The following is a 15,584-nucleotide window of genomic DNA, read 5'->3' on the forward strand; positions in this document are numbered from 1 at the left end:
AAGTTTTCACATGGTTTTTCACATCTTCAAACACCTACAACACTCTTGCAAACAGTTAGAAAAAAAGACTGACAGAGGTTTTCTTATTTTCTGTACAAGGACTTTGAAGTTACATCTTCTTTTGACTGTAGGACAGTGAGTTGTCTCGGCGAGGAGTGTTTGTTCGCTGATTTTAAGGCAGAGACACACCGTCTATCAAACCACCCTGTTGTGGGCGTTGTGGTGTGGAAGTTACAGTGAATGAGGCCCAGGGGGCTGATGGAGTAGGTTGGGACAGGGGTTGAATGGGTCAGTCCTGGGCTGGGAGAGGCAGGGAAGGGGGTCTGGAGGTATTCAGGGGGTGACTGGATGGGGCCGTGCCTGGCTGAGGAGAGTGCTGGGTGGGGTGCACAGGGCAGGTGTTGGCCCCTGCATAGCCCGAGGCGGACACTGGATCAAGGCACTGGAGTGGAGAGACCCCGCGGGGCCCCTGAGGGACTCTTTGTGCTATCTGTCTGTCACTACGGCTGAAGTGCTATCACTTGCTGCTCAGACTCCTTATCTGGAAAAAGACGAGGAAATACATATATAAATATATGACTTGAGCTATTCAGGTAGCTAAGGAGAGTATTCAATAGTCACAATGACAAATTAAGCCAATACACAGCATAACCATAAATGTAGTTTGCATTGCATATACACTGAGTGGACAAAACATTAGGAACACCCCCCTTTGCCCTCAGAACAGCCTCAATACGTCGGGGCATAGACTCTACAAGGTGTCGAAAGTGTTCCACAGGGATGCTGGCCCATGTGGACTCCCACAGTTGTGTCAAGTTATCTGGCTTTGTTTTGGGTGGTGGACCATTCTTGATACACACGGGAAACTGTTGAGCGTGAAAAACCCAGCAGCGTTGCAGTTCTTGACACACTCAAACCGGTGCGCCTGGCACCTACAACCATAACCTGTTCAAAGGCACTTCAATCTTTTGTCTTGCCCATGGCACACATACACAATCCATGTCTCAATTGTCTCAAGGCTTAAAAAACCTGTCTCCTCCCCTTAATCTACACTGAATTAATTTAACAAGTGACATCAATAAGGGATCATAGCTTTCACCTTGATTCACCTGGTCAATCTGTCACTTGGTAGGTGTTCCTAATGTTTTGTATACTCAGTGTATCTGGTAATATTTCATCAGAATTTGGCATAAAATGTAGAAGTTCCCAAGACAGAGAGAGAAACAGCAAAACATTAGTCCCTTAGTTAAATAATCATTACATAAGCTCTAGTCTGGGACTCACCCACAAACAGGACCAAGGCTGGCCTGCTGAGGAGTGACGGACACCATCCTAGCTGGAGGGGTGTTCTCATCTTATCTATCAACATAGACAGGTCTTTAACTCCTCATTATCTCCGAAAATTAGAATATTGTGAAAAAGTTCAATATTGTAGACTCAAGGTGTCACACTCATACAATTTTATTTAACCTTTATTTAACTAGGCAAGTCAGTTAAGAACAAATTCTTATTTACAATAATGGCATACACCGGCCAAACCCGGACGACGTTGGGCCAATTGTGCGCCGCCCAATGGGACTCCCAATTACGGCCGGTTGTGATACAGCCTGGAATCGAACCAGGGGGTCTGTAGTGACGCCTCAAGCACTGAGATGCAGTGCCTTAGACCACTGCACCACTCGGGAGCCCACAATCAGCTAACTAACTCAAAACACCTGCAAAGGTTTCCCGAGCCTTTAAATGGTCTCTCAGTCCAGTTCAGTAGGCTTCACAATCATGGGGAAGACTGCTGACTTGACAGTTGTGCAGAAGACAGTCATCAACACCCTCCACAAGGAGGGAAAGCCTCAAAAGATCATTGCTAAAGAAGCTGGCTGTTCACAGAGTGCTGTATCCAAGCATTTTCATGGAAAGTCGAGTGGAAGGAAGAAGTGTGGTAGGAAAAGTTGCACAAGCAACAGGGATAACCGGAGCCTTGAGAGGATTGTCAAGCAAAGGCCATTCAAAAATGTGGGGGAGCTTCACAAGGAGTGGACTGAGGCAGGAGTCAGTGCATCAAGAGCCACCACGCACAGACGTATCCAGGAAATGGGCTACAACTGTCGCATTCCTCGTGTCAAGCCACTCCTGAACCAGAGACAACATCAGAAGCGTCTAACCTGGGCTAAGGAGAAAAATAACTGGTCTGTCGCTTAGTGGTCCAAAGTCCTCTTTTCAGATGAAAGTACATTTTGCATTTCATTTGGCAATCAAGGTCCCAGAGTCTGGAGGAAGAGTGGAGAGGCACATAATCCAAGTTGCTTGAAGTCCAGTGTGAAGTTTCCACAGTCAGTGATGATTTGGGAAGCCATGTCATCTTCTGGTGTTGGTCCACTGTGTTTCATCAAGTCCAAAGTCAACTCAGCCGTCTACTAGGAAATGTTAGAGCACTTCATGCTTCCTTCTGCTGACAACCTTTATGGAGATGTTGATTTCATTTTCCAGCAGGACTTGGCACCTGCCCACACTGCCAAAGGTACCAATACCTGGTTCAATGACCATGGGATTACTGTGCTTGATTGGCCAGCAAACTCGCCTGATCTGAACCCCATAGAGAATTTATGGGGTATTGTCAAGAGGAAGATGAGAGACACGAGACCCAACAATGCAGACGAGCTGAAGGCCGCTATCGAAGCAACCTGGGCTTCCATAACACCTCAGCAGTGCCACAGGCTGATCGACTCCATGCCACGCCGCATAGATGCAGTGATTCATGCAAAAGGAGCCCCAACCCAAGTACTGACTGCATGTACAAGAACATACTTTTCAGAAGGCTGACATGTCTGTATTAAATTTCCTTTTTTCACTGGTCTTATGTCATATTCTAATTTTCTGAGATACTGAATTTGGGGTTTTCATGAGCTGTAAGCCATAATCATCAAGATTAAAACAAATACAGGCTTGAACTATTTCACTTTTTGTGTAATTAATCCACGATATTTATGAGTTTCACTTGTCAATTGAATTATTGAAACTTAACATTTCCACAATATTCTAATTTATTGAGCTGCATCTGTATTCACATTTTTGGTGACTTCAATATTCACAAGTCCACAGACCCACTCCGAAAGGCTTTCGGAGCCATCATCGACTCGGGACCTACGCATTGCCACAATCATACCCTAGATCTAGTTTTGTCCCGTGGAATAGATATTGTGGATCTAAATGTTTTTCCTCATAATCCTGGACTATCGGACCACCATTTTATTACGCTTTTTCAATCGCAACAAATAATTAGCTTAGACCCCAACCAAGGATTATCAAGAGCTGCACTATAAATTAATCAGACAACGCAAAGATTCCTAGATGCCCTTAAAGACTCCCTCCACCTACCAAGGACATTGGAGTACAAAAATCTGTAAACCACCTAACCGAGGATCTAGACATAACTTTGCGTAATACCCTAGATGCAGTCGCACCCCTAAAAACAAAAACAAATGGTATACAGAAAATACCTGAGCCCTGAAACAAGCTTCCAGAAAATTGGAAAAGAAATGCCGCTGCACCAAATTGAAAGTCTAATGACTACCTTAGAAAGACAGTAACGTGCAACATCGAAAAGCCCTCACTGCTGCTCGATCAGCCTACTTTTCAAACCTGAATGAGGAGAATAAAAACAATCCTACATTCATTTTTGATACTGTTGCAAAGCTAACAAAAAAGCAGCATTCCCCAAGTGAGGAGGCCCTTCATTTCAGCAGTGATGAATTCATAAACTTCTTCAACTTAAAGATCCTGATCATTAGAAAGCAAATGACAAACTCCTCTTTGAATAGGTGTATTTCTCCAAAACTCAGTTGTCCTGAGTCTGCACAGAACTGCCAGGACCTCGGATCAATGGAGATTTTTAATCCTGTATCTGTCGACACATTCACGAAAATAGTCATGGCCTCTAAACCTTCCAACTGCCTACTGGACCCTATTCCAACTAAACTATTGAAAGAGCTACTTCCTGTGCTTGGCCCTCCTATATTGAACATAATAAATGGCTCCCTATCCTCCCGATGTGTACCAAACTCCCTAAAAGTGGCAGTAATAAAGCCTCTCCTGAAAAAACCAAACCTTGACCCACACTTTTTTTTGTTTTGTTTTACTATCGGCCTATATCGAATCTCCCATTCCTCACATTTTTGTTGTTGTTGAAAAAGCTGTTGCTCAGCAACAAAATAATGTATACGAAAAGCTCCAGTCTGATTTTAGACCCCATCATAGTACTGAGACTACACTCATGAAGGTGGTAAATTAAGTTTTAATGGCGTCAGACCAAGGCTCTGCATCTGTCCTTGTGCTACTAGACCTTAGTGCCGCTTTTAACATCATCGATCACCACATTCTTTTGGAGCAGTGGACACCAACCTTTTCTGAGTCAAGATCACTTTCGCAGTCAAAAAGGAAGCAGAGATCTACCACTCAGATTTTTGGCTGGCCTGGCCTGACAATATTGTTATTTCAAAACTCAAGCTTTGATAACAAAATAGATCAGTTGGTGTAGCACTTGCAAGGGACTGCGGACCATAAATTGAAATAATTTGCTTTTTTATTTTACTGGACTGATGGTACCTGCATCTGATGGTCATGGTGCTTTCAAGGCAACTGGGAACTCGAAAAAAAACAAAGGTCAAATCATGACGGCAGTGGTCTTTAGGTCGGTGAGTTTCCGACTTGGAATTCCAAGTCAGCGGCGGGAGGGACAGAGCAGCAGAGGGTCCACCTCTCACGGTCCCTGCACTCTCCTTCCTTTCCTCCGGTGAGACTGACCAGAGAGGGTACACCTCTTTCACCTGATGGCGAAACTCGAGTCGCACCGCATCTGCCTCAGTCATACACAAAGTGATGTTGTTCCTATGACCAGAGAATGTGAAATATCTCTCTATATTATAGTAGACTTGACGAGCTGCTAATAATAATATAAACACAGGGCTAATGATACACTTGGCTACTCATTCATTGCAGCGCGAGTGGAAGTATGGAGAAGCGCGTTTTATGTTTTGTAATAGTGTTGAATAAAAACAGTGTTGACTGAGCTGAATAAAAACAAACATGAACTCACTCATAAAAACAGCAGCTCTTTGCTGTATTCTTTGACAGTCTCTCTGTGGTCATGGTTTTACAAATTATTAAATCTTATGTAGGCTAGTATCAAACTTTGCTGTGGCCGGGGTCGTAGAAGCTCTATAGGTATGGTGATTTGAGCTATCCAATTGGCCAGCGCAGTAGGAGCACTCGATCTAGCCACAGATCTCCCGGTCCACCGGGTAGGCGGAGTTTGTCTTTTCAGACAAATGAAATGGTTCAAAATGGGAACACTTTGCTTACCCGGTGCGCAGGGCTTCTGAATCAAGTGCACCTACCGCCAACAGCGCAAAATCAATAATAAAAAAAAAAAAGGAGTGCAAGCCTTTATCGTTGGCTTTTCTACAGAAATGTTTGGTGATGGACTAGGAATGCCTTGAAGATCGACCAGTCGATTGCGATCGACCGGTTGGCGACCACTGTTTTGGAGAGATTGGAAACCCAAAATGGTCTACGCAGACAAGCACTTGCCTGGTTTAGAGCTTATCTAAATCTGTGGATGGTTTGTCCTCTGACAAGTCAATGGTAAGTTTCGGTGTTCCTCAAGGTTCTGTTTTAGGACCCCTTTTGTTTTCACTATATATACTACCTCTTGGTGATGTCATTTGGAAACACAATGTCAACTTTCACTGCTATGCAGTCGACACATTGCTGTAAATTTTTTGGAAACATGGTGAAGCCCCAAAATTGTCTACCCTGGAAGCATGTGTTTCAGACATAAGGAAGTGGATGGCGGCACATTTTTTACTTTTAAACAGAGATGCTAGTTCTAGGTTCCAAGAAACAAAGAGATCTGCTGTTTGATCTGACAATTAATCTCGATGGTTGTACAGTCGTCTCAAATAAAACTGTGATGGACCTTGGCGTTACTCTGGACCCTAATCTCTCTTTTGACGAACATATCAAAAATATTTCAAGAGCAGCTTTTTTCCATAACATTGCAAAAATCTGATGATGCAGAAAAGGTAATCCATGCTTTTGCCACTTCAAGATTAGACTACTGCAATGCTCTGCTCTCCGGCTACACGGATAAAGCACTAAATGAACTTCAGCTAGTGCTAAATACGTCTGCTAGAATCTTGACTAGAACCAAAAATGTGATCATATTACTCCAGTGCTAGCCTCTCTACACTGGCTTCCTGTTAAGGCTAGGGCTGATTTCAAGGTTTTACTGCTAAACTACAAAGCATTACATGTACTTGCTCCTACCTATCTCTCCGATTTGGTCCTGCCGTACATACCTACACGTACGCTACGGTCACAAGATGTAGGTCTCCTTATTGTTCCTAGAATTTCTAAGCAAACAGCTGGAGGCAGGGCTTTCTCCAATAGAGCAACATTTTTATAGAATGGTCTGCCGATCCATGTGAGAGACGCAGACTCGGTCTCAACCTTTAAGTCTTTACTGAAGAATAATCTCTTCAGTAGGTCCTATGATTGAGTGTAGTCTGGCCCAGGGGTGCGAAGGTGAACAGCAAGGCACTGGAGTGACGAACCACCCTTGCTGTCTCTGCCTGGCCGGCTCCTCTCTCTCCACTGGGATTCTCTGCCTCTGACCCTATTACGGGGGTTGAGTCACTGAATTGCTAGTGCTCTGCCATGCCGTCCCTAGGAGGGGTGCATCATGTCTTGCCAGGCTATTTTCGCTATACTCGATTTGAGTGGATTGAGTCACGTTATCTTCCTGTCTGGTCTTGTGCCCCCGGCTTCATGCGCCATCAGGAGTTTTCCATAGGAATATGTGGATGACGTCAGCGCTATCTCTATCTACTGATTTGAATGTCTATGATTGACACAGTGATGCAGCCAGATAGAAGCATCACATTATGTTGACAGAAAAACATGATATGATTCTAAGTGTTAATAGTAAATTGTGTTTTCTTTTTGGAATAGATGCTAAATGGTTTTGAATGCCAGAGACACATACAGGTGCTTGAAACTGTGAATAGGGTTGGATATGAATATAGGAAGTTGAGCCAAGCGATGGGGTGAGGATGGGTTTCTCTAAGCGGGAGGTAAGCTTAGCTTCTTCTTAATATGGTGTCGAGTAAAGCTTAAACCATGTATTTAGATTGTAGGTAGGTATTGTAGTTAGGTATTGTAGGTAGTTTATCTAGGTAGTTATTGTAGGTAATTATCGTAGGTAAGTATTGTATTCGGCTGAGCCCAGTGAAGCACGAGGATAGCTAACCCACTACCTGGACCAATAAAGCTAGCTAGCTAGCGGGTAGCTACTGGTAACTATTAGCAACTGTGGATAGTTGTTTCCAATGTTATTTCACACTTAAGAGTACCTGTAATTATGCCAGATAGCTACCTACCATTCAGCTGTTTTTCTAACCTCATTATCTGAAGCATTATCGTTAGGTAGTAGTAGGAGCTACTGTACTCGAAATGTAGCAAGCTTGTTGCTACCTGGATAGCTAACTAAACAATAGCTGGAACGACCTAGCTGTAATGTTTGGAGACGCTTTCTCTCCGTTGGGACAGACGCGAACGACGTGCTAAATCGATTCAGTAGCTAGCTTTACACGTAACTAGATAACAGTAGCTACTAAGGGTAAGTTATAACCTACATTTATTTTAATTTTATTTATACATACTAGTAACCAGAGTCGTTCAAAAGGAATTCAAGACATGGGCGACTAGTTACCGTTAGCTTGGCTCTCTCTGTGTGTTTCATACCGTGGGAGGAGGGGTTGGTTCGTTGACATAGAGCAATGGCTAGCTAATATGCTAACTATTCTATAGCTAACTAACTGCATCTAGTAAACTAAGTTAGAGTCTATTCCTAGAAAACATTGAACCGCTGTAGTTTACAACAACTATAATTTCTAAAGTGGAAGTTGGGAGAGTTATATTTGAGTGTTTCAGTGAAACGTAAGTGAGGGAGGCCCCGCTCTCTCGCTTTCCCAGATGTTTAGTTAATTTTATTCCGATCTCCTTTGCATTATTGTAGCCTTTTCTGTAGCCTGTCAACTATGTGTCTGTCTATCCCTGTTCTCTCCTCTCTGCACAGGCCATACAAACGCTTCACACCGTGTGGCTGCTGCCACTCTAATCTGGTGGTCCCTGCGCGCATGACCCACGTGGAGTTCCAGGTCTCCGGCAGCCTCTGGAACTGCCGTTCTGCGGCCAACAAGGCAGAGTTCATCTCAGCCTATGCTACCCTCCAGTCCATCGACTTCTTGGCGCTGACAGAAACATGGATTACCACAGAAAACACTGCTACTAGTACTGCTCTTTCCTCGTCTGATCATGTGTTCTCGCATACCCCGAGAGCATCTGGTCAGCGCGGCGGTGGCACAGGAATCCTCATCTCTCCCAAGTGGACATTCTCTCTTTTTCCCCTGACCCATCTATCTATCTCCTCATTTGAATTCCATGCTGTCACAGTCACTAGCCCATTCAAGCTTAACATCCTTGTCATTTATCGCCCTCCAGGTTCCCTTGGAGAGTTCATCAATGAGCTTGATGCCTTGATAAGTTCCTTTCCTGAGGATGGAGTCCCGTGTAGCTCAGTTGGTAGAGCATGGCGTTTCCAACGCCAGGGTTGTGGGTTCGATTCCCACGGGGGACCAGTATGAAAATGTATGCACTCACTAACTGTAAGTCGCTCTGGATAAGAGCATCTGCTAAATGACTAAAATGTAAATGTAAAATGATGGCTCACCCCTCACAGTTCTGGGTTACTTTAACCTCCCTACGTCTGCCTTTGACTCATTTCTCTCTGCCTCCTTCTTTCCACTCCTTTCCTCTTTTGACCTCACCCTCTCACCGTCCCCCCCTACTCACAAGGCAGGCAATACGCTTGACCTCATCTTTACTAGATGCTGTTCTTCTACTAATCTCACTGCAACTCCCCTCCAAGTCTCCGACCACTACTTTGTATCCTTTTCTCTCTCGCTCTCCTCCAACACTACCCCCTCTGCCCCTACTCAGATGGTAATGTGCCGTCGCAACCTTCGCTCTCTCTCTCCCGCTACTCTCTCCTCTTCCATCCTATCATCTCTTACCTCTGCTAAATCCTTCTCCTTCCAATCTCCTGATTCTGCCTCCTCAACCCTCCTCTCCTCCCTTTCTGCATCTTTTAACTCTCTATGTCCCCTATCCTCCCGGCCGGCTCGGTCCTCCCCTCCTGCTCCGCCGTGGCTTGATGACTCATTGTGAGCTCATAGAAGAGGGCTCCGGGCAGCTGAGCGGAAATGGAGGAAAACTAGACTCCCTGCGGACCTGTCATCTCTTCACTCCCTCCTCTCTACATTCTCTTCCTCTGTTTCCGCTGCTAAAGCCACTTTCTACCACTCTAAATTTCAAGCCTCTGCCTCTAACCCTAGGAAGCTCTTTGCCACCTTCTCCTCCCTGCTGAATCCTCCTCCTCCCCCTCCCTCCTCCCTCTCTGTGGATGACTTCATCAACCATTTTGAAAAGAAGGTTGACGACATCCGATCCTCATTTATTAAGTCAAATGACACCGCTGGTCCTGCTCACACTGCCCTACCCTATGCTTTGACTTCTTTCTCCCCTCTCTCTCCAGATGAAATCTTGCGACTTGTGACGGCCAGCCGCCCAACAACCTGCCCGCTTGACCCTATCCCCTCCTCTCTTCTCCAGACCATTTCCGGAGACCTTCTCCCTTACCTCACCTCGCTCATCAACTCATCCTTGACCGCTGGCCATGTCCCTTCCATCTTCAAGAGAGCGAGAGTTGCACCCCTCCTCAAAAAACCTACACTCGATCCCTCCGATGTCAACAACTCTTGAGCGTGCCATCTCTAGCCAACTCTCCTGCTATCTCTCTCAGAATGACCTTCTTGATCCAAACCAGTCAGGTTTCAAGACTGGTCATTCAACTGAGACTGCTCTTCTCTGTGTCACGGAGGTTCTCCACACTGCTAAAGCTAACTCTCTCTCCTCCTTCTAGACCTATCTGCTGCCTTTGATACTGTGAACCATCAGATCCTCCTCTCCACACTATCCAAGTTGGGCATCTCCAGCGCTGCTCACTCTTGGATTGCGTCCTACCTGACAGGTCGCTCCTACCAGGTGGCGTGGCGAGAATCTGTCTCCGCACCACGTGCTCTCACAACTGGTGTCCCCCAGGGCTCAGTTCTAGGCCCTCTCCTATTCTCTCTATACACCAAGTCACTTGGCTCTGTCATATCCTCACATGGTCTCTCCTATCATTGCTACGCAGACGACACACAATTAATTTTCTCCTTTCCCCCTTCTGATAACCAGGTGGTGAATCGCGTCTCTGCATGTCTGGCAGACATATCAGTGTGGATGTCGGATCACCACCTCAAGCTGAACCTTGGCAAGACGGAGCTGCTCTTCCTCCCGGGGAAGGACTGCCTGCTCCATGATCTCGCCATCATGGTTGACAACTCCATTGTGTCCTCCTCCCAGAGTGCAAAGAACCTTGGCGTGACCCTGGACAACACCCTGTCGTTCTCCGCTAACATCAAAGCGGTGACCCAATCCTGCAGGTTCATGCTATACAACATTCGCAGAGTACGACCCTACCTCACACAGAATGCGGCACAGGTCCTAATCCAGGCACTTGTCATCTCCCGTCTGGATTACTGCAACTCGCTGTTGGCTGGGCTCCCTGCCTGTGCCATTAAACCCCTACAACTTATCCAGAACGCTGCAGCCCGTCTGGTGTTCAACCTTCCCAAGTTCTCTCATGTCACCCCGCTCCTCCGCACACTCCACTGGCTTCCAGTTGAGGCTTGCATCTACTACAAGACCATGGTGCTTGCCTACGAAGCTGTGAGGGGAACAGCACCTCCTTACCTTCAGGCTCTGATCCTACACCCAAACGAGGGCACTACGTTCATCCACCTCTGGCCTGCTAGCCCCCCTACCTCTACGGAAGCACAGTTCCCGCTCAGCCCAGTCAAAGCTATTCGCTGCTCTGGCACCCCAATGGTGGAACAAGCTCCCCCACGACACCAGGACAGCGGAGTCACTGACCACCTTCCGGCGACACTTGAAACCCTACCTCTTTAAGGAATACCTGGAATAGTATAAAAGTAATCCTTCTACCCCTCCCTCCCCCACCCCCCCATAGTGGTTGTCCCACTGGCTATCATAAGTTGAATGCACCAATTTGTAAGTCGTTCTGGATAAGAGCGTCTGCTAAATGATGTAAATGTAAATGTGTGGTCCGGGAGATCTCCTTGGGCTACAGTGCATTCGGAAAGTATTCAGACCGCATCACTTTTTCCACATTTTGTGACGTTACAGCGCCTTATTCTAAAATGGATTAAATATATTTTTTGCTCATCAATCTACACACAATAACCCATAACGACAATGCGAAAACAGGTTTTTAGAATCTTTAGCAAATGTATTACAAATAAAAACAGAAATACCTTATTTACATGAGTATTCAGACCCTTTGCTATGTGACTCGAAATTGAGCTCAGGTGCATCCTGTTTCCATTGATCATCCTTGAGATGTTTCTACAACTTGATTGGAGTACACCTGTGGTAAATTCAATTGATTGGACATGATTTGGAATGGCACACAGCTGTCTATATAAGGTCCTACAGTTGACAGTGCATGTTAGCGCAAAAACCAAGCCATGAGGTCGAAGGAATTGTCCGTAGAGCTCCAAGACAGGAATTTGTTGAGGCACAGATCTGGGGAAGGGCACCAAAAACTTCCTGCAGCATTGAAGGTCCCCAAGAACACAGTGGCCTCTATCATTCTTCAATGGAAGAAGTTTGGAACCAGCAAGACTCTTCCTAGTGCTGGCCGCCCGGCCAAACGGAGTAATTGGGGGAGAAGGGCCTTGGACAGGGAGGTGACCAAGAACCTGATGGTCACTCTGACAGAGATCCAGAGTTCCTCTGTTGAGATGGGAGAAACATCCAGAAGGACAACCATCTCTGCAGCACTCCACCAATCAGGCCTTTATGGTAGAGTGGCCAGACGGAAACCACTCATCAGTAAAAGGCACATGACAGCCCGCTTGGAGTTTGCAAAAAGGCACCTAAGACCATGAGAAACTCTCAGACCATGAGAAACGAGATTCTCTGGTCTGATGAAACCAAGATTGAACTCTTTGGCCTGAATGCCAAGCGTCACATCTGGAGGAAACCTGGCACCATCCCTACGGTGAAGCATGGTGGTGGCACCATCATGCTGTGGGGATGTTTTTCACCTGCAGGGACTGGGAGACTAGTCAAGATTGAGGGAAAAATGAACAGAGCAAAGTACAGAGATATCCTTGATAGAAACCTGCTCCAGAGCACTCAGGACTTCAGACTGGGGCGAAGGTTCACCTTCCAACAGGACAGCGGCCCTAAGCACACAGCCAAGACAACGCAGGAGTGGCTTCGGGAGAAGTTTCTGAATGTCCTTTAGTGGCCCAGCCAGAGCCCGGACTTGAACCCGATCGAACATCTCTGGAAAGACCTGAAAATAGCTGTGCAGCGACGCTCCCCATCCAACCTGACAGAGTTTGAGAGGATCTGCAGAGAAGAATGGGACAAACTTCCCAAATACAGGTGTGCCAAGCTTGTAGCGTCATATCCAAGAAGAATCTAGGCTGTAATCGCTGCCAAAGGTGCTTCAACAAAGTACTTAGTAAAGGGTCTGAATACTTATGCACCTGTTTTTGCTTCGTCATTATGGGGTATTGTGCGTTGATTGATAAGGGGGGGAAAAACTATTTAATCCATTTTAGAATAAGGCTTAAACATAACAAAATGTGGAAAAAGTGAATGCACTGTATACTCCGCCTTGTCTCAGGGTAGTAAGTTGGTAGTCAGTTGATTTCCCTCTAGTGGTGTGGGGGCTGTGCTTTGGCAAAGTGGGTGGGGTTATATCCTGCCTGGTTGGCCTTGTCCGGGGGTATCATCAGACGTGCCCACATTGTCCCCTGACCCCCCTGTCTCAGTCCCCAGTGTCTATGCTGCAACAATCTATGTGCAAGGGTCAGTTTGTCCTATCTGGTGTATTTCTCCTTTCATATCTGGTGTCCTGTGTGATCTTAAGTATGCACCCTCTAATTCTCCCATCTCTCTCTCTCGCTCTCTCCCCTCCCGGAGGACCTGATCCCTAGGAACATACCTCAGGACTACCTGGCCTGATGACTCCTGGCTGTCCCCGTCCCCAGTCCACCTGGTCGTGCTGCTGATCCAGTTTCTGATGTTCTGCCTGTGGTTATGGAACCCTGACCTGTTCACGTGACCTGCTACCTTATCCCGGCCCTGATGTTATGACCCTCTCTCTCCCTCTTTCTCTCTCTACCGCACCTGCTGTCTCGACCTCTGAATGCTCAGCTAGGAAAAGCCAACTGACATTTACTCCTGAGGTGCTGACCTGTTGCACCCTCTATAACCACTGTGATTATTATTTGACCATTCTGGTAATCTATGAACGTTTGAAAATGTTGAATGAGCGATCTAGCCTTAACGGCCCTGTACTCCTATAATCTCCACCGGCACAGCCAGAAGAGGACTGGCTACCCCTCAGAGCCTGGTTCCTCTCTAGGTTTCTTCCAAGGTTCCTGCCTTTCTAGGGAGTTTTTCCTAGCCACTGTGCTCCTACATCTGCATTGCTTGCTCTTTGGGGTTTTAGGATGGGTTTCTGTATAAGCACTTTGTGACATCTGCTGATGTAAAAAGGGCTTTATAAATACATTTGATTGATTGATAGTCGAATAACAGTCTCTTTCAAAGATGCACTGTCGATCCCGTTCTGATATCGATGTTATATGACTATATGAGACCACGTCTTTGATTTAGCCTCTGTTGTGTTGTGTTTTACTTTGAAACTAAGGCTAAAACCGAGTGATTCACTAACCATGTGGAAAAGCTGCTTGATGGTATCAAAAAAAGAATAACCCCCATTAATAATTAATTAATGACGCAGCCGTCCGATTCGTCTCTTATTCTCTGTGCTCCTTCTCTCTTTCCTAATGGAACCTTTCTCTTTCTTTCCTGTCTATATCTTCCCTCTCTACCTGGTACATTTAGTCTGGCATCCATTCAACCTCTTCCTTTAGATCCAAACGTGATGTTAGTCTTCTAAGTATGAACACAAATCTTTCTGCCAAGCCAACGTCCACACATGGAAAAGGGTGTGTTATTCTGTGGAGCAGACAACTTTCTGTTGCCACAGTGATGTCAGCCACGATCTATGCAACACGCACATCAAAGCATAAAGAAGGTATGAGTGTATTTTCAGACTTCTGAAAGGCAAAACCTGCTCATTGAGACAGTGTGACATTACACAGTCTGACATTTTATGAAGTGACAAAGTTTGGGTCTTTTTTGCGACCTGGTACTTTTTTTTATCAACAAGGGGAGTCAACCCTATAAACTCCATTAAAAAGAAGTCGAAAAAGGAAATGGATTAAACAGAACATTTAACATTTTTCAAAAGCAAATGTTCAAACCAGATTTTCTTTGTGATCATTTCAACAAGTTGTCTGTTACCTTTGACTGGAGGGGCAGGTAGTTTCCTCCTCTGTTGGCGTGACGTGTCAAGGGTTTGAGGCTGCAGAATGACAGATCAGTACGGTGAATACAGTGGCCATATGAGGGTGTAGCAGTGTGTAATAATTGTGAGGTGGGAATATACTACAGTACCTTAGGTTTTGGATTGGAGAACTTGGAGAAACGATTGCAGGCGGCGACGTTCAGACCAGCTGTTTTTAGAGATAATATCCTCACCTCGATGTCTGATATCTGGAGGAGAAAGATTAAAAATTATTCAGAAAAGAAAATTACATTTGCTGTAGATGTAGTGTAGAGTACATCAAGGCTCAGGTTAATTTAATTAATTGATTAATTAATAAGACACCATTGGAATACAATTACATATCCTCCGCATTCTCTCCAGTCTCCACATTAAAACCTGCATCCTTACAGGACCATCAGACATTGGTTGCGTTCCATGCCCACCACATTGCCACGTCATCAACTGCACAGTTGGGCATGCGTCGATTCTAACATGCGTCTGCAATGTAATCAGCATGGAATGCATTCATAGAAACAACTGGGCGTTTTGATATGAATGGACCCCCTACCTGGAGCTCAGACTGCTGCACCTGGGCGGCGGCAGTGGCAACCTGGTCCTCCAGGAAGGCCAGCTCTCTGTCTGAGGTGCCACTGCTGATGCCTCGGGCCATCTCCTCCAGGTCCCCCAGTGCCCCCTCCAGGCCGTACACCGCCCCCGCAGCCAGGTACACCTACAGGGAGGGACAAGTCAAGTGTTACAGGAGAGGTCAATGGGCACAGGGTGCTGAGCGTAACAATGTTGGGGTCCCACAGGGCTCTATCCTTGGGCCTTTCTTGTTTAGTCTCTACAGGTGGTAGTCACTATATGGTCATGCTAAGAGGGACAAAAGTGGCTCTGATATTGACTTCAGATGAGCAAGTACACATACGCTATTTAGGGTTTAGAAAGCGCTGCACTTTGATCCTTTCTAGCATGGCCAGATAGTGACCAC

At 45.9% G+C, this 15,584-nt stretch overlaps 1 protein-coding gene across 1 annotated transcript in view; it reads right to left on the reverse strand.

The window, feature by feature from the left end:
* Window positions 1-55: 55 nt before the first annotated feature.
* Window positions 56-15,584, reverse strand: part of myripb (myosin VIIA and Rab interacting protein b) — a 56,177-nt gene continuing 40,648 nt past the window's right edge. The window contains exons 10-13 of the mRNA XM_084184331.1: window positions 15,162-15,323; window positions 14,722-14,820; window positions 14,569-14,629; window positions 56-541 (exon numbers count right to left, since the gene is read on the reverse strand). Coding sequence (XP_084040457.1) covers window positions 501-541; window positions 14,569-14,629; window positions 14,722-14,820; window positions 15,162-15,323 — 363 coding nt within the window. The 3' untranslated portion in view covers window positions 56-500. The remainder of the gene's footprint in view (window positions 542-14,568; window positions 14,630-14,721; window positions 14,821-15,161; window positions 15,324-15,584) is intronic.

The sequence above is a fragment of the Coregonus lavaretus genome (assembly GCF_964263955.1).
Source record: "Coregonus lavaretus genome assembly, chromosome: 2".
Lineage (NCBI taxonomy): Eukaryota > Metazoa > Chordata > Actinopteri > Salmoniformes > Salmonidae > Coregonus > Coregonus lavaretus.